General features: G+C 41.5%; 1 protein-coding gene across 3 annotated transcripts in view; it reads left to right on the top strand.

Moving 5' to 3' along the window:
• Positions 1 to 15,547, top strand: part of LOC109922628 — a 65,636-nt gene that overhangs the window by 26,480 nt on the left and 23,609 nt on the right. For all 3 annotated transcript variants that reach the window (XM_048612009.1, XM_048612012.1, XM_048612010.1), the window contains 3 exons: positions 10,287 to 10,406; positions 10,760 to 10,825; positions 14,219 to 14,371. In XM_048612009.1, coding sequence (XP_048467966.1) covers positions 10,287 to 10,406; positions 10,760 to 10,825; positions 14,219 to 14,371 — 339 coding nt within the window. The remainder of the gene's footprint in view (positions 1 to 10,286; positions 10,407 to 10,759; positions 10,826 to 14,218; positions 14,372 to 15,547) is intronic.

Here is a 15,547-nt window from a genome sequence, read left to right as displayed (position 1 = left end):
GCATAGGGTGGAGGGTTGGTGTGGACTTGATGGGCTGAATGGCCTGATTCCACACTATAGGGATTCTACAGTATTATCTCTGTTATGTTAATGTGCAGGTGTTTATTGTTTATTCAGACTGAGCCTTGGTATTACTATTGAGTTTTTAGGGGTTGTGGCTATCAGGAATTATCACTTCCTAGTGAATTAGTAATACACTGCTGTATTAATTCCATTCTGGTCTCGGCTGTATGTGTCCAATGGTGTGACAAAACAGAAAACGTAGCTGTCATTGCACAGTTTGTACGCTTTTTGAAACTTTAGCAAACCAACTGGTTGGCCCCAGTGCTTTGTTGTGACCTCCTTACTGATGATCATTGTCCTTCAGGGCAGCCTGGCGGAGTACTGGTTTTATCTGTGAGTATCTATCCCTTTTATAGAGAATTCTGAGCAATTGTACGCAGTTAATACTAACATGAACTTGCAGGTGAAGGCTGAAGTTTCTCCAAGATGCTTATAATTTAGCAATGTAGAGAACCTCATAAAGCATGTACAGAGAGGTTTGCATTGAAGAGGATACAGCAAAGGCTCATTGGCTTGATCCCTGTGCTGAGAGGGCTGTCCTGCGATGATAGGCTCAGCAAACTGGGTCAGTGGTCTCCAGAGTTTAGAAGAATGAGAGGTGATCTCACTGCAAACTGCAGAATTCTGTAAGAGGCTTGACAGGGTAGAACATAGAGGCACAGGGGGAGACAGTGATGCAGTGGTCATGCCACTGGAATGTAATCCAGAAGTCTGCACTAGTGCTTCATTAATAATTTGATACTGGACCCAGCCATCCTGCCACAAGATGGTGTTTGCTGAAATGGGAGTGTGAGATGCACCTTGGGCTGTTGGCACTTGTTCTCCCCCTGGAAACTTGGTATAGAATATAGAACATAGAACAGCACAGCACAGTACTGGCCCTTCGGCCCACAATGTTGTGCCGACTATTATCCTACTAAGATCAAACTACCCTGCATACCCTACATTTTACTATCCTCCATGTGCCTATCCAAGAATCGCTTAAAAGTCTCTAATGTATCTGACCCCACTACCACAGCCGGCAGCGCATTCCACACACCCACCACTCTCTGTGTAAAGAACCTACCTCTGACATCTCCCCTATACCTTCCTCCAATCACCTTAAAATTATGCCCACTCGTAATAGTCATTTCTGCCCTGGGAAGAAGTCTCTGACTATCCACTCTATCTATGCCTCTCATCATCTTGTACAACTCTATCAAGTCATCTCTCATTCTTCTTCGCTCCAATGAAAAAGCCCTAGCTCCCTCAACCTTTCAAATGCCAAAGACACTGAAAATGGTTCACTCCTTTGCGGATGCTCCTTCTCCAATGATCACCTTTCGGTTTGCCGTTTATTGGGTGGCAGAATGAGTGAATGTCTGGAGGCAGCAGGAGGAAATTGGGGAGGAGGCAGCAGCAGCAGCGATAATATCACAGCCCATGAGCGGTCCCCTGGTATCTGTAGCAGCGGCATCGCGAACAGGCAGCTGAGGTGTCCCTGAGAGTGAACTAAGTAGAGGATTCATCAAAGATTATGGAACTTTTAATTGTTTTATTTTTCTAATTCATACAAAGACGGACTTCGTTGTGAACTATTACCTTATTTCTCTATTTTTCTACTTATTCTATGAAGGTAATGCTTAACTTTTGAACTTCTTTTCTTTTACTACTTTGTGCTTGAGCTTTTTGTACCAAGGTACCTTGGTACCTAAGATGGTACCATGTGTGGTAACATTATACACTTTTCACTATACTCCTCTACTTCCATACTTGGGTAAATGTGACAATAAAATCTAAAATGAAATCTAAAGCTTTCTGGGAGTTGGTCAATACTTGTACAGAATACCAAAATCAAAAGATACTTGGTTCTGGAATAAAAAATGATGTGATCCAGCAAATTAATTTTTGTTGCATCATATCTTACCTTTAAGGAAGTATTTTCTTGAATCTTAATTCATTTTTGGGACATGAGCATCACAGGTAGGCCCAATATTTATGAATATTTACTGACTCTGGTTCTCCTTGAGACATGTGAGTCTGCATGCTGAAGTACTGCTGATGTGCTAAAGGTATTTCCGCAGATTGGAAAATATTTGTTCAAGTAAAAACTAAGACTGATAATACTCAAGCTAGAAAGAGACTGAGCACCGAATGCCATGACTCTGCCATCACCCAAAGTCTAATTGCACAAAGAAATACCCTGTGGAATTGAGATTTTTCCAGTGCTGATGACAGCGTGGACACAGAATGCAATTGGTAGGAGGTGAACAGCATGAATCAGAAATCATACCCTGAAGTTTTCATGAATCAGTTAGAATTTTTAGAAGTTTCTTTGAATCTTCTTTAAGTTTTTACAGCTACTTGGTAGTGTCAGGAATATCCTGGAAAGGAAATTAACTTGTTCAGGCCAAATATTCTTCTTGTTTTACAGGTGTCCTTGGTAACTGGTGAGTCAATAAGTAGATTCTGGAAGAGCTAAGATGGTCTGTTGCCTCGACTGATCAAAGGCAGCTGCAACAACAACTTATTCAGTTGGCAGCAATTACCATATTTTCTTTACTTCCATTTATTTATCATCATTCCGTCTGGGACAGTTTTGACCAGACAGTATTGTGGGCCAAATCCCATTGCATGTGAAAGGACTTTGTGTCCTGTGAACTTTTACTGGATTGTTCTATTTTTATAGAATGAGCCAATTCGGGATACTGATAGTTGACTACTGATTTGCTTTCTGCTGAGATTTACCACAGTGTCACTGTGCTTTGTCCGAATTCTGGACTTGAAAGTCCATTTCTGAAATCTCCTTTTCTTTTGCTGAAAGTCAGTTTGTTGATAGTTAATGAAGTTGACGTCTATGAGGCGCTTGCATGTTGCATGTTTGGAAATAAGTGTTCTTTGCCTCAGTAGCATTAAGATTAAGGATCTTCCTGTATTTAAATTATCCAAGAGACTGAGAACCATAAACACTTATATTTGAAGTTCATATCTATCAATGTATGAGGCTGAGTTGAATGCTGTTGGTAATGGACAGTGTAAAATTCTGATTGGTCTTCTTCTGTGGTTATGGTGTGGCCATGCAATTCAGAACACCTAGATCCTTGGATTCTGACTGCATTTTGCTAAAAATCATCATTAGGAACATCAGATTTTAACTATCACTCAGCAAACTAGATATCTTTGTATGAAAATGGAGCTTAAACTTTAATAACTGTTCCCACTGCATAGTTTGGTAAAGACCATCCATCCACCCATCCTTTCCTTAATTCCCTTTGTTCATTCATGTGTGTATCTCTGTGTAAGTATATGAGCACTCACAAGAATCCTGGTTCTCTCTCCCTTACTAAAGGCTTGAAACATACTGGATGATGTAAACTGAAGACTTGTAGCAGCACCTGGAATATTGCATTCAGTTCTGGTTGCCTCATTCTAGGAAGGATATGGAAGCTTTAGAGAGGGTGCAGAGGAGATTTATCAGATGTTGCCTGGACTGGAGGGCAGGTCTTATGAGGAAAGGTTGTGGGAGGTAGGGCTTTTCTTATTGGAGTGAAGAAGGATGTGAGATGACTTGATAGAGGTGTACAAGATGATGAGAGGCATAGAGAGAGTGGATAGCCAGAGACTTTTTCCCAGGGCGAAAATGACTATTACGAGGGGGCATAATTTTAAGGTGATTGGAGGAAGGTATAGAGGAGATGTCAGAGGTAGGTTCTTTACACAGAGAGTGGTGGGTGTGTGGAATGCACTGCCGGTGGTGGTAGTGGAGTCAGATACATTAGGAACATTTAAGTGACTCTCAGATAGGGCACATGGATGATAGTAAAATGCAGGGTATGCAGGGTAGTTTGATCTTAGAGGAGGATAAAAGGTCGGTACAACATCATGGGCCAAAGTCCCTGTACTGTGCCATACTGTTCTATGTAGTAGATGGTAATGTTGAAAATGTTTGTTGTGTGTTGCTGTGGTTTGTAACAGGATGGAGATTTAGCATGCAAGTGGGTTAACACATGAAATTCGACAGTTCCCCACTTCAATTAAAATGTCAACATGGTTGTTCCCAAGGATAACTCCTCCTTTGCAATGGCACAGTTATTTCTTAGTAGGGTGTTAATACGGCATATATGTAATGCAATGATTTTCACCTCATTGAGACTCAAGTGTTACTGTTGCAATATGTATTGAAAAGTGCAGTGCAGATGGATTCCAAGCATCTGCACTCCTTTTTCAGCTTCAGAAATGTCAAATCATAAAATTCTGATCAAAGTCAAAGCCCAAGTTAACTACGCTAATCATTTTTGCCAACAAACCATAAGTGCTCATTGTTTATCACTTAGATACTGGAGGTTTAGTTTTTTTGGAAACAGGTATTAAAATCTGGGCAAACGCTTAAATACAGACCCACTTAAAGTGCTGCATTCAGTTCTGAGCACCATATTTCTTTAATGGTAAGGAGAGGAAGAGCACAGATTTAGTTGAATGATACTTGGACTGGAAGGATTAAATTGTGAGGATAGTTGTATTGACAAGCCTCTGAGTGTAGGAGATTGAAGGATGATCTAAATGTAAGATGATTAAAGGGACTAATTGGGTAGTTAGAGAGCAACGTATTTCTCTGATGCAGGACAGCAAAACAAAGGGTTGACAGGTTCCTAACCCTAACATTGGAGCTAAACCATTCATGGGTTGTGTAAGGATACACATCATCATGTGAAGGGAAGGGAAGGGACTTTCCACACATCCTCCCCACACCTGAATGCTATTAAATTGCTTGAAAATTTCAAGACTAAGACAATAGACTTTATAAGGTATGGAGTATAAAGGATTCCAGAACCAATGGATGGATGGAGTTGAGATGCAAGTTAATGATGTTGTATCTGAATGTAAGAGGAAAGGGGGAATTGAATGAGACAATAAGGACTGCAGATGCTGGAAGCTAGGGTCAATAAATGTGGAGCTGGAAAAGCACAGCAGGCCAGACAGCACCTGAGGAGCAGGAATGTCAATGTTTTGGGCCAAAATCCTTTGTCAGGAGTGGGAGGGAGAGGGGAGCCCAGAAATAAATAATTGGGGGGGGGGGGGTGGGAATTGGGGGGGGGGGGGGGGGGGGGGGGGAGATTGGGGGAGGGTCGGTGGGATGGAGATAGGTGGTTGCAGGTAGGGGGTTATTGTGGTTGGTCTATGAGAAGGGTGGAGCAGATAAGTGAGTTGGAAGATGGACACATGGTGGCTGGAGAGATTTTGAAGCTGGTAAAGTCAATATTCAGGCCCTTGGGCTGTAAGCTCCCATGGCGAAATATCAGGTAATGCTCCTCCAGTTTACATTTGGCCTCACTCTGATAAGTGGAGGGTGCCAAGAATGGACATTTCACCAGGGGAGTGGGAGGGGCAGTTAAAGTAGATGGCAAATTGAATTGCCTACTTATGTTCTTATACACTCAGGTTTCATAGCAGAGCTGAAGAACCGAGCATAGAAGTGCTGTAAATTATTGCCTGTAAAATATTTTCCATTGTACAAAAGTCAATATGTCAATATGCCAGTTGCCATGCACAGAAACTCCCACTAAAAATCTGAAAGTGACCCAGCTTTTGATCGTGATTAAACTAAAAGAAGGAATTGAATCTATATATCACCTTTCTCCACTTTAGGTTTTCCCGAAACATTTTCCAGCCAATAAATTGTGGCAGTGAATTTGGCTGCAGCATATTCCCATAAATACCAATTTAATGAATGGCCAGATTGTTTATTTTAGATTTTGAGGTTTGAATCTCAGCCTGTTTACTGGGGAGAACTTTCTGCTGGAAAATTTTACATCAGTTTAACCCCAAAGGCAGCATCTCTGACAGTGCAGCCCCCACTTAGAACTGCAGTGAAGTGTCATCCTTAATTATCTGCTCAAGTTTGCAACCCACAAGTTTTGATTCAGGAGCAAGAATGGCCAACATTCAGCCAGGTCTCGGTAGGTAATTGTTTGGGGTAGACTGTGGCAGTAAATGCACATTAAATGAAAATGAAAGGAGAGTTATAAAATGATATGTTTGACCACAGAATATAGTGAAATTTTATGTTCTGCTATCCAGAAATCTCGAAAAACAACTCCCTTTTGGCCTGTACTTTGCTTGCTGCTCTGTTCAAAAGAAAACTCCACAAATTCCTTTGTGATTTCTCTGGGAATTTTTCAAAATTCTCCATAGTATCTTTAACTTCTGGAACCATCAGCGAGAAGGAAGGCAGTTCAAAAATCCCAGTTATCTCATTGTAAATGTCAAGCATGTTAGGAACCTTGTTGAACTAGCAATAATCAATACTGAGTTTTCTAATGTATTAGAACTTCTTTGAAATTTAGAATAATTGGTTTAAGGATGTTATTAATGTGTTGATACTTCATGGCCTCATTCTATGAAGATATTTTCTCATCAACACGGTCAGAGGTGTTATTGTACGCCTCTGGAGCAGCTGGGACTTCAACCAGATCTCTAGATCTACAGTGAGAGAAACTACCACTGTACCCCACTCCTCTCAATCTGCAAAGCTGACAGACCTGAGTTTGCAGTAGGTGGCTAGTTGAACTCAATTTCAAAGGTCCACCATCTGTGTTTGCTTACTGCATTCACCTTTGCCCAGATCATTTCCAATGTAAGACAAAAGCTCCAGGCTCTTTGGAGATGGTGGGTTTGTGCCCCACTGATACCATCAAATTGAATTATGTTCCAATCTTTAGACAAGGCTGAATGGTCTACTCCTGTATTTTTCTATAATTTGGACAACATGCCAGTGCTGTACAGACCTTAACAGAAGATTAAAACACATGGCTACCAAGGTCATAGTGATGTCACAGCTTACCCCAGAGGCTCGTCCACATATTAATTTGGGCGATGCTACATTAGCTGACACTCAGGAGCATGTGCAGCAGCTTTGAAATTCCTGAAATTAGTTGAAATAAAGAGTGATCAAAACCCAGCAGAGTCCAGAAGAAGTCATACCGGACTTGAAACACTAATTCTGCATCACCCTCCATAGAAAATGCCAGGCCTGCTCAGATTCTAGGAATATAGGAACAGGGAGTAGGCCATTCAGCCCCTTGAGCCTCTTCCATCATTCAATAAGATCGTGGTTGATCTGTGGCCTAACCCCATGGCCTTGGGCCCATAGCCCTTGATACCCTTGCTTAATAAAAAATTGCCTATCTCAGATTTTTAAATTTAACAACTAAATTAGCATCGACCTCCATTTGAGGAAGAGAGTTTCAAAGCTCCACTATTCTTTGCACGTAGAGGTGCTTTCAAATATCTCTCCTGAATAACCTGACCCTAATTCTTAGACTATGCCCCCAGTTCTAGAATCTTCAACCAGTGGAAACAATTTATCTTTATCAACTCTGTCTCTCTCTGTTAATACCCCTGAAAACCTGAATCATATCACCAATTAACCTTCTAAATTCTGGAGAATAAAGGACTAATTTGTCTAATCTCTCCTCATAACTTAACCGGTGAAGTCCAGATAGCATCTTTGTAAACTTGGCTTGAACTCTTTCCAGGGCTAAAACATCCTTCCTAAGGAATGATACCCGGATCTACTCACAGTACTCTACGTGGGGTTTAACTAGGGTTTTGTGTAACTGCAGCACAACGTCTGCATCCTTATACTCCAGCCCTTTAGATATGAAAGCCAGCATTCCATTAGCCTTTGTGAGTATTTTTGTGCACCTGTTTACGAGAGAGCTATGCACCTGAACCCCCACTGGATATCCACTGTATTTAACTTTGGCCCTTCTAAAAGAACACATTGACCTATCCTTTTCTGGTCCAAAATGGGTAACCTGACACTTACATATGTTAAAATCCGTCTGCCACAGTTATTCCTATTTCCCTAATCTATCAATATCCTGTTGTAATTTTATACTGTCAACACTGTCTGCAGTGCTGCCGAATTTTATGTCATCAGCAAATTTAGATATTTGACTTTTTATACCATAATTATATGTCATTAATGAATATTGTGAATAATTGAGACACCAACACAGAATCCTGGGGGGCACCAATTTGAGTACTTAACCAACTCTCTGTTTCCTGCCACTCAATCAATTTCCTATTCATGTCAGTAAAATACCCTCAATTCTGTGGGCTTCCACCTCAGCTAACAGTCTGTTGTGCAGGACTTTATCAAAAGCCTTCTGGAAGTCCATATAAACAACATCCACGACTTACCTCTGTCCACCATCTTTGTCACCTGTCCAAAAATCTCTGAGGTTTGTCAGACAAGTCCTACCCTTCATGAATCCATGCTGACTGTCCCTGATTAATTGAAACTTTTTGTGGTGATCAGTTACCCTATCCTTGTTTACGTGCTCTGACAATTTCCCCACCACAGATGTTAGGCTGTCTGGCCTCCAGCATTCTCTGTGTTTGTTTCATGATAAAGCTATTGTCACTGTTTAGATTCAGTGTACACAGTGTCAACTGATGACATCACCAAGTTGCAGTTTCAAAATTCAGCCAAGTCTTTTCTGTTTTAGAGTCAACAATAAACTTCCTGTGGTCCCTAGTGAAAGAATTACTAAAGACACAAAGGCTGTTAACCTAAGGAATCTTATGTTGGCTTTTCACTTCTACAAACTGAGCTCAAATCCAGTTCAGAGAGATGAGACAGAACTTCATATATATAGGATGGATACATGAAATATATTTGAATGTTGTTCGTCTGTAATAATAATGAGGGAGTTTGACAGTAATCCTAATTGTCGCTAAATCAACAGGCTCAAGCAGAGAGGGCACAGGATTACTCGGAGGTCTTGTAGGGGAGAGGGTAGTGTCCCTACGACTGGGTGGTTAGCACAGAAGGTATGTCATTACACAGCCAAACAGATGATTATCAATCTGTAAATCCTTCTCTAAGAATGGGTGTGTCTCCTGGTCAGCCAAAACCAGGTAGTAGCTGCAGTGCAACACGCCCTCCGTGTTAAAAATGGTGTTTCTTAAACATTGAGCAATCACCCTCTGCCCCAGGTACATACAAACATGCACAGGATTGTTGGTGTGCTGTAACCTTGTCAGGCCTGTGCTGAGGAGAGTTGTTGAAGCATGATGTCATAAAGTGATACAGCATGGAAACAGATCCTTTGGCCCAACTTGTCCATGCTGACCAGGCTTCCTAAGCTGAACTAGTCTCTTTTGCCTGCATTTGGCCCATATCCCTCTAAACTTTTCCTATCAATGTCCTATCCACATGTCTTTTAAATGTTGTCGTTGTATGCGCTTCTACCACTTCCTCTGGCAGCTTGTTCCATATGTGCACTACCCTCTCGGGGAAAAAAGTTACCCTTCAGATTTAAATCTTTCTCCTCTCACCTTAAATCTATGCCCTCTAGTTTTGGAATCCCCTACCCTGGGAAAAACACCTTGGCTATTCACCTTATCCATGCCCCTCATGATTTTAAAAACCTCTATGAAGTCACCCCTGAACCTCCTACGCTGCAGCCTCTCCTTATAATTCAAACCTTCCAGCCTCAGTAACATCCAGTGGAGGAGACTTTGCTTTGCATCTGACTGTGCTGTTTTTGATCCGTGAATGAAACAGTGAAACGTAGAAAATTGGGAGCAGGAGTAGGCCATTCGGCCCTTCAAGCCTACTCTACCATTCAATAACATCATGGTTGATTATCCAACTCAATAGCTTGTTCGCTTGTTTTTTTTTGATCCCTTTAGCCTCACAATTGCTTGATATCAGTACTGATCAGTGTTAGCATCATACTTCAACATTCACAAAAAATGCTCAAAGAAAAGAAAAAGACACACATAAGAATGAGACAATTTTCATAGATATATTAAGGGGAAGCTAGATGAGAAAGAAAGGTAAAAATCACCACAATCGTACTAGCCCACACAGCTGTTTTCTCATCAGGGAAACTTGCCTGGTGGTGGTTTAACCTGAAGGTCACCACACCCCAGGTGAGCATAGAGGTTGAGAAAGCGAGTACTTCACAGTAACCTCAGCTAATGCAGGAATTGAGCCCACATCATGGCATTACTTTGTGTTGCAAACCATTTGAGCTAACCAAGTCCCAGATGAAAGTAACAGTACTAGAATGATATGTTGATTGAATGGAAGGTGGTTTGTGTGACATGGGAACAGCAGCATATATCTGTTGGGCTGAATGGCCTGCTCCCATGCTATATGTTTGCATGCTCACGTATCCAACGAGTTATTGGGCATGGCTGATCATGATCATTTCTGTGTTTTATTATAGGCACTCTGCTGCTTGTGTCTTCTGTTATTTCTGCCTGTTACTGCAACAGAAAAATGGTGCAACATCTACGATAACGTCAAATGGTTAACAGGAGAGCTTCAGATTGAGATCAACAATCTGGTTAGAGAAATAAAGCAAACCAACAGACAATTTCACTGTAACTTCAGCTGGACATAGTTCCTGTCATCCATGTTCTTATAAATCCTGTAACTCTAATTTTAACATACCCTACTGCGCGAGTAACAGTCAGCCCACTACTTTTCGGTGAAAAATTTAGTCTCAAAATGTAATTTTTACACAAGTATGTACAATAATTTACACTCTGCACTTCTAATCCCTTACTGTAGTGCTACTGACATTAATGCACCCCCTAATGTAATACTTCCTGACTATCTTACATTCCTCAATATGCTTCAGTGTCACTTAACAAATGTAATAGTTTTTATGGGTCTAACTGGATCTTTCTTTCCCAGAATGATAATCTGCTTCCGAGTATGATAAAGTACAACACCTTTACAAATGTGAAAGCTGCTGCATTGGTAAGTGACACTTACTTTGATTTCATGTTGAAGCAGAACAATTAGACAATTGTGCACCTGAGGCAGAGAATTCCATGTGCTCACCACTCTCTGAGGGAAGAAATTTCTCCTCATCTCATTCCTAAATGGCCAACCCTGTATCTTTCAACTGTGACCCTTCGTTCTGGACTCGCTAGTCATTGGGAACATCCTTCATGCGTTTATCCTGTCTAGTCCTGTTAGAGTTGTATAGGCTTCTGTGGGATCGCCTCTTCATTCTTCTAGTAGGGGACATTGGACTGCTTAACGCAGTCTAATTAATGCCATTCTGTAGGTAATTAATTTCCTCTTAAGGGCCCACTTTGTTACTGTTGAGATTTAATAAGAGTGTCACGTGCCAAGCGACCAGCCTGACAGAATACCCTCCCCAGATTTACAACAGGTGGAGGGGGTGCAGGGGAATTCCCTCCTTTTCAAACCCAGTTTTTTATCGGGCTTCCTCAAGACACAGCCATGACTCCAGTCTTGTCCAAACTCCTTGGTCATTGCGCTCTGCTGTCCCATCCCTCACTTTACCACCTCAAACTGCCCACAGTCACCAAAGGCCTCGTGTAGTATCATTGCCGGTACAGGAGAACTGCCAGGCTCTGATTGGTCAGTTCCTGTCTGAGGCAGGATTTCCTGTTCCTGAGGGGAGGCAGTACTTCCTATAATGCATGATTGGAAAAGCCGCCAATGGTAAACAGATGTGAGCCAACCGTTCGTCCTTCGGGTGAACTTCCCTCAACTTTTAAACTTTGGAGAGTGAGCATGGACTAGGTGCCATTTAAATTAAGCCTGTTCTTTTTACATTATTCTATTTCACAGTTTGAATAGTGTTACTATATGACATGCAGCACAAAAGCCACTGCAATAAGATCTAAATACAGGTTCACATAACAATATAAATTTGGAGGTATCAAACGTTGGTATTTGACCATCTCCTATTTTTACATGACAACTTTTAAAATACTGACCCATTTGTTTTGATTAGGATATTCAAATCACTGGCTGGACCTTATTGTCCATACTTAGTTGGTCTCAAGAAGGTAGTGGTGAGCTACCTTCCTGAACTGCTGCAGCCCATGATGCTTCTGTAGGGATTCCTCAGGGAATCCCAGGATTTTGACCCAGTGACATGGAAGGAATGGCAAGATAATTCCAAATCAGTATGGTGAGTGGCTTGGAGGGGATCTTCCAGGTTCCGATGTAGCTCCTGCCAAATGTTACAAATATATCCTGCCATCAAAGGAGATTTGATACTCAACAAATATGACTTCAGGCCAACTGTGTCTGCATGAAGTCATACCTATGCTAAAGGTTGCTCCAATCTTTCCTCCTGCTCAGTAAATATGCCCCATTTAAACTAATCCACAACATAAGTGAGGCCTACTGTTTTGAATGACCATTAGCTTGTGCAAGAGTAAAATGATATCTTTTATTAGCATGCTGCAAATATTTACAGAACTTCAAAATAGCATTATTTAAAACCTCCAGCTTATACTGTTGATTAGTTTAAATGGGGCAAATTTGCTGAGCAGGAAGCAAGATGGGAGCAATTGTATAGCTTTAGTATGGGAATGACTTTGTGCAGATGCAGTTGGCCTGAAGTTCACTATTTAAAACCTCCAGGTTGGCTTTTTAAAAAATGCATTCTTGCATTGAATGTGGGCATCACTGGCAGAGCTAACATTTAATTTCCATCTTGAATTACCCTTGCAAAGTTGGAGGTATACCACCTCTTTTCAGTAGCTGTGGTGCAGGTATACACACAACACTGTTAAGAAGGGATTTTGACCCAACGGTAATGAAGGAATAGCGATATAATTCCAAGTCAAAAATGGTGTGTGTGGCTTGAAAGAGAACATAATGGTGGTGGCGTTCCACTGTATCTGCCCACCACCACCCCCGCCACCGACACCCCCCACCCCGCCTTGTCCTTTTAAATGGTGGAAGTTGTCAAAATATTGCTTCATTTAACATTGGACAGTTACCAAGAAATCCAATAGGAAATTCAGAATAAACCTCTTCACCCAGAGGGCATTTGGGAATGCAAGATTTGTTACCACAGTGAGCTGTTCAAATGATACTCTGTTCCAAAATTCTAACCTCTTGTCAAAAATCAAAGTTGGTGCCTAAATTTCCTATTGTTTCTGGTGAGATTGATTCAAATAATTTTATTTACAAAAGAAACGGCTCTAATAAAAAGATTATAAAGTATCCCTTATATTCTATCTCTAGGTGCTTAAATGATATATATCGTGAATGCACACACTCTTACTCTGCATGCACGTATGACAGTCAATTTGTGCACAGCAAATTCCTCACTAAAAGAAAGATGGCACATTCAGCAATGCAGCACTCCCTCAGTACTGCACGGGATTGTTAGCCAAGATAATGTGCTGAGTTTTCTGGAGTGGCGTTTGAACTTTTGATCTTTTGTTTAGAATTGAGAGTGCTACCATGGAACCAAGGTGACACACATGTTAATGTCTCTTTATCATCATGTTAATACATTCCCACACCCACAGCGTCCAATTCCTGCCTTTTGTTTTCTCCTAAAGGTGACTTCTACTGGTCTATGGTTCCAGGTATCTTTCTGCGACCTTCATTATATGATTATTCATGAGAAGTGATCTTAGTTATAGTCAGCAGGTTATTTGATCGTGGGTCATTATGATTTGCCCTACTCTCTTGGTGTTCGTACTTGCAACCAAGGTAGACAGTGGGCTCATAAGGTGGAGATCGAATGTGGCAATTTGCCAATGTTCCCCTCTCTGTCTCAGGGACGGTGAAGTCAATTATGATCAGAGATAGTGAGATTGCTGATTGCTGGAGTCAAAGATAACACAGTGTGGAGCTGGAGGAACACCGCAGGCCAGGCAGCATCAGAGGAGCAGGAAAGTTGACGTTTCGGGTCAGGACCCTTCTTCAGAAATGTTGTTCTGTTTTCTGATAATTTAGTACACAAGGATAAATTTCATCACCCAGACAGTGGTGAGTCTGTGGAATTCTCTGCCTTACCAGAAAGCAGTTGAGGTCAAAACGTTGAATGTTTTCAAGCAGGAGTTAGATATAGTTCTTAGGGCTAAATGCATCAAACAGTATGGGGAGAAAGCGGGGACAAGGTACTGAGTTGGATGATCAGCCATGATCATATTGAAGGAACGAATGACCTACTCCTGCTCCTACCTTCTAGCTTTCGATCTTGTGAACTCAACCTGGTACCTTTTGAGTCTGCAAACCCCCACTCCAAGTGCATGGGCCTGGCTCAGGATCACTGGCTCATGCAGCCTTATTGTATAGTCATAATGGGACCATTTGTTTCTAGTTGCTATCAATTTTTAAGTCACTTTATTATTTTCTTCCCCATAGACTGATCGCTGTTTTATCATTGTTACTGCTGAGCAACTCAACAACACTCTCCAGCTCCTGATGAGCCACTTTATGACAAATTCAAGCAATTACAATCTGACTCAACGAGTGGTGAATTACCTGGAAAGAATTTACAAAGATTCCTCTGATGAAGTATGTGTCTTTCTTGCTCTTGTTTCTTATTCAGCGATATTGGAGTAGGATTACTTCATAGTCTGGTGACTGAACTGAAGAGAAATTGCTTCACTCAAAGGCTAGGGCCTGTTTGGAAATCTCTATCCCCGAGGACAGTGGATGTTCCATGTTGAGTATATTAAAAATGGAGATCTGTGGATTTTTGAATTCCGGTGGATTCGAGCACGAGGAGGATACAGAGAGAAGGCGGAGTTGAGGCCACTTTATCAACTGTGATCATATTGAATGGTGCAGCAGGCATGAGAGGCCTTCTGGCCTACTCCTGCTCCTATTTCTTACATTCTCGAGTAGCTCTCACAAAGCAGACCCTTGTAGGTGGTGCATGTGCATTGTGGAGTTAGACAGCCACACCAGAAAATTGTGGGCTCAAAATAAATGCAGTTAGATACTATCAGGTCCCATCAAGAATCCCCTGCATTCTTGAGTGACAAAAGTCTGACTGGTGCTCACCCATTTGAAATGGGCACTTTCTCTGCTTCCATGCTGTTCGTTCCAGAATTTTCATTTTTAATGCTGGAACTGAGAATGCTTTGAAAATGCACCAGGCAGTTATTTCTTCATTAATGTCTCTATGATAGGTAAAAATTATTTGATTTTTGAAGTTGTTTTTTCCTTCCTGCAAACTATGATTGTCATTATTAGACTCAGGTGGAGAGCTAATTCCATAGACCCTTTACTAACATCAGTCAAGGCCCGCCCCCCCCGCCAAAGGAAAGTACATTGAAGTTGTAGAAAACTGACATGTTAAAGCCAATATTCTAGCATAGGACAGTAGGGATTGTGTTCCACAGACCTGAGGAAATTATCCAAAATCATCTTTGAATTGTTGGAGGGGCGGTGTAGACTTGTTGAGCCGTATGGCCTGTCTCCACACTGTAGGAATTCTGTTAAAAAAAAGGGGAGGGCAGTCCTATTCAGTCTGTGGATCAAGGATGTTGGTCTGGGGAGTTGCAGAGGAGAAGGAGAAAGAGGAAGATAAAATAACTAAGGCTTCATGGAGAGCAGAGATAGTAGGAACTGCAGATGCTGGAGAATCCGAGACAACAAGGTGCAGAGCTGGATGAACACAGCAGGCCAAGCAGCATCATAGGAGCAAAAAGGCTGACGTTTCGGGCCTAGCCCCTTCATCAGAAA

Source organism: Rhincodon typus, chromosome 25 (assembly GCF_021869965.1).
Source record: "Rhincodon typus isolate 14 chromosome 25, sRhiTyp1.1, whole genome shotgun sequence".
NCBI lineage: Eukaryota > Metazoa > Chordata > Chondrichthyes > Orectolobiformes > Rhincodontidae > Rhincodon > Rhincodon typus.
Note: the sequence above shows the minus strand (reverse complement) of the source record. Positions and strands in the feature narration are given on the sequence as shown.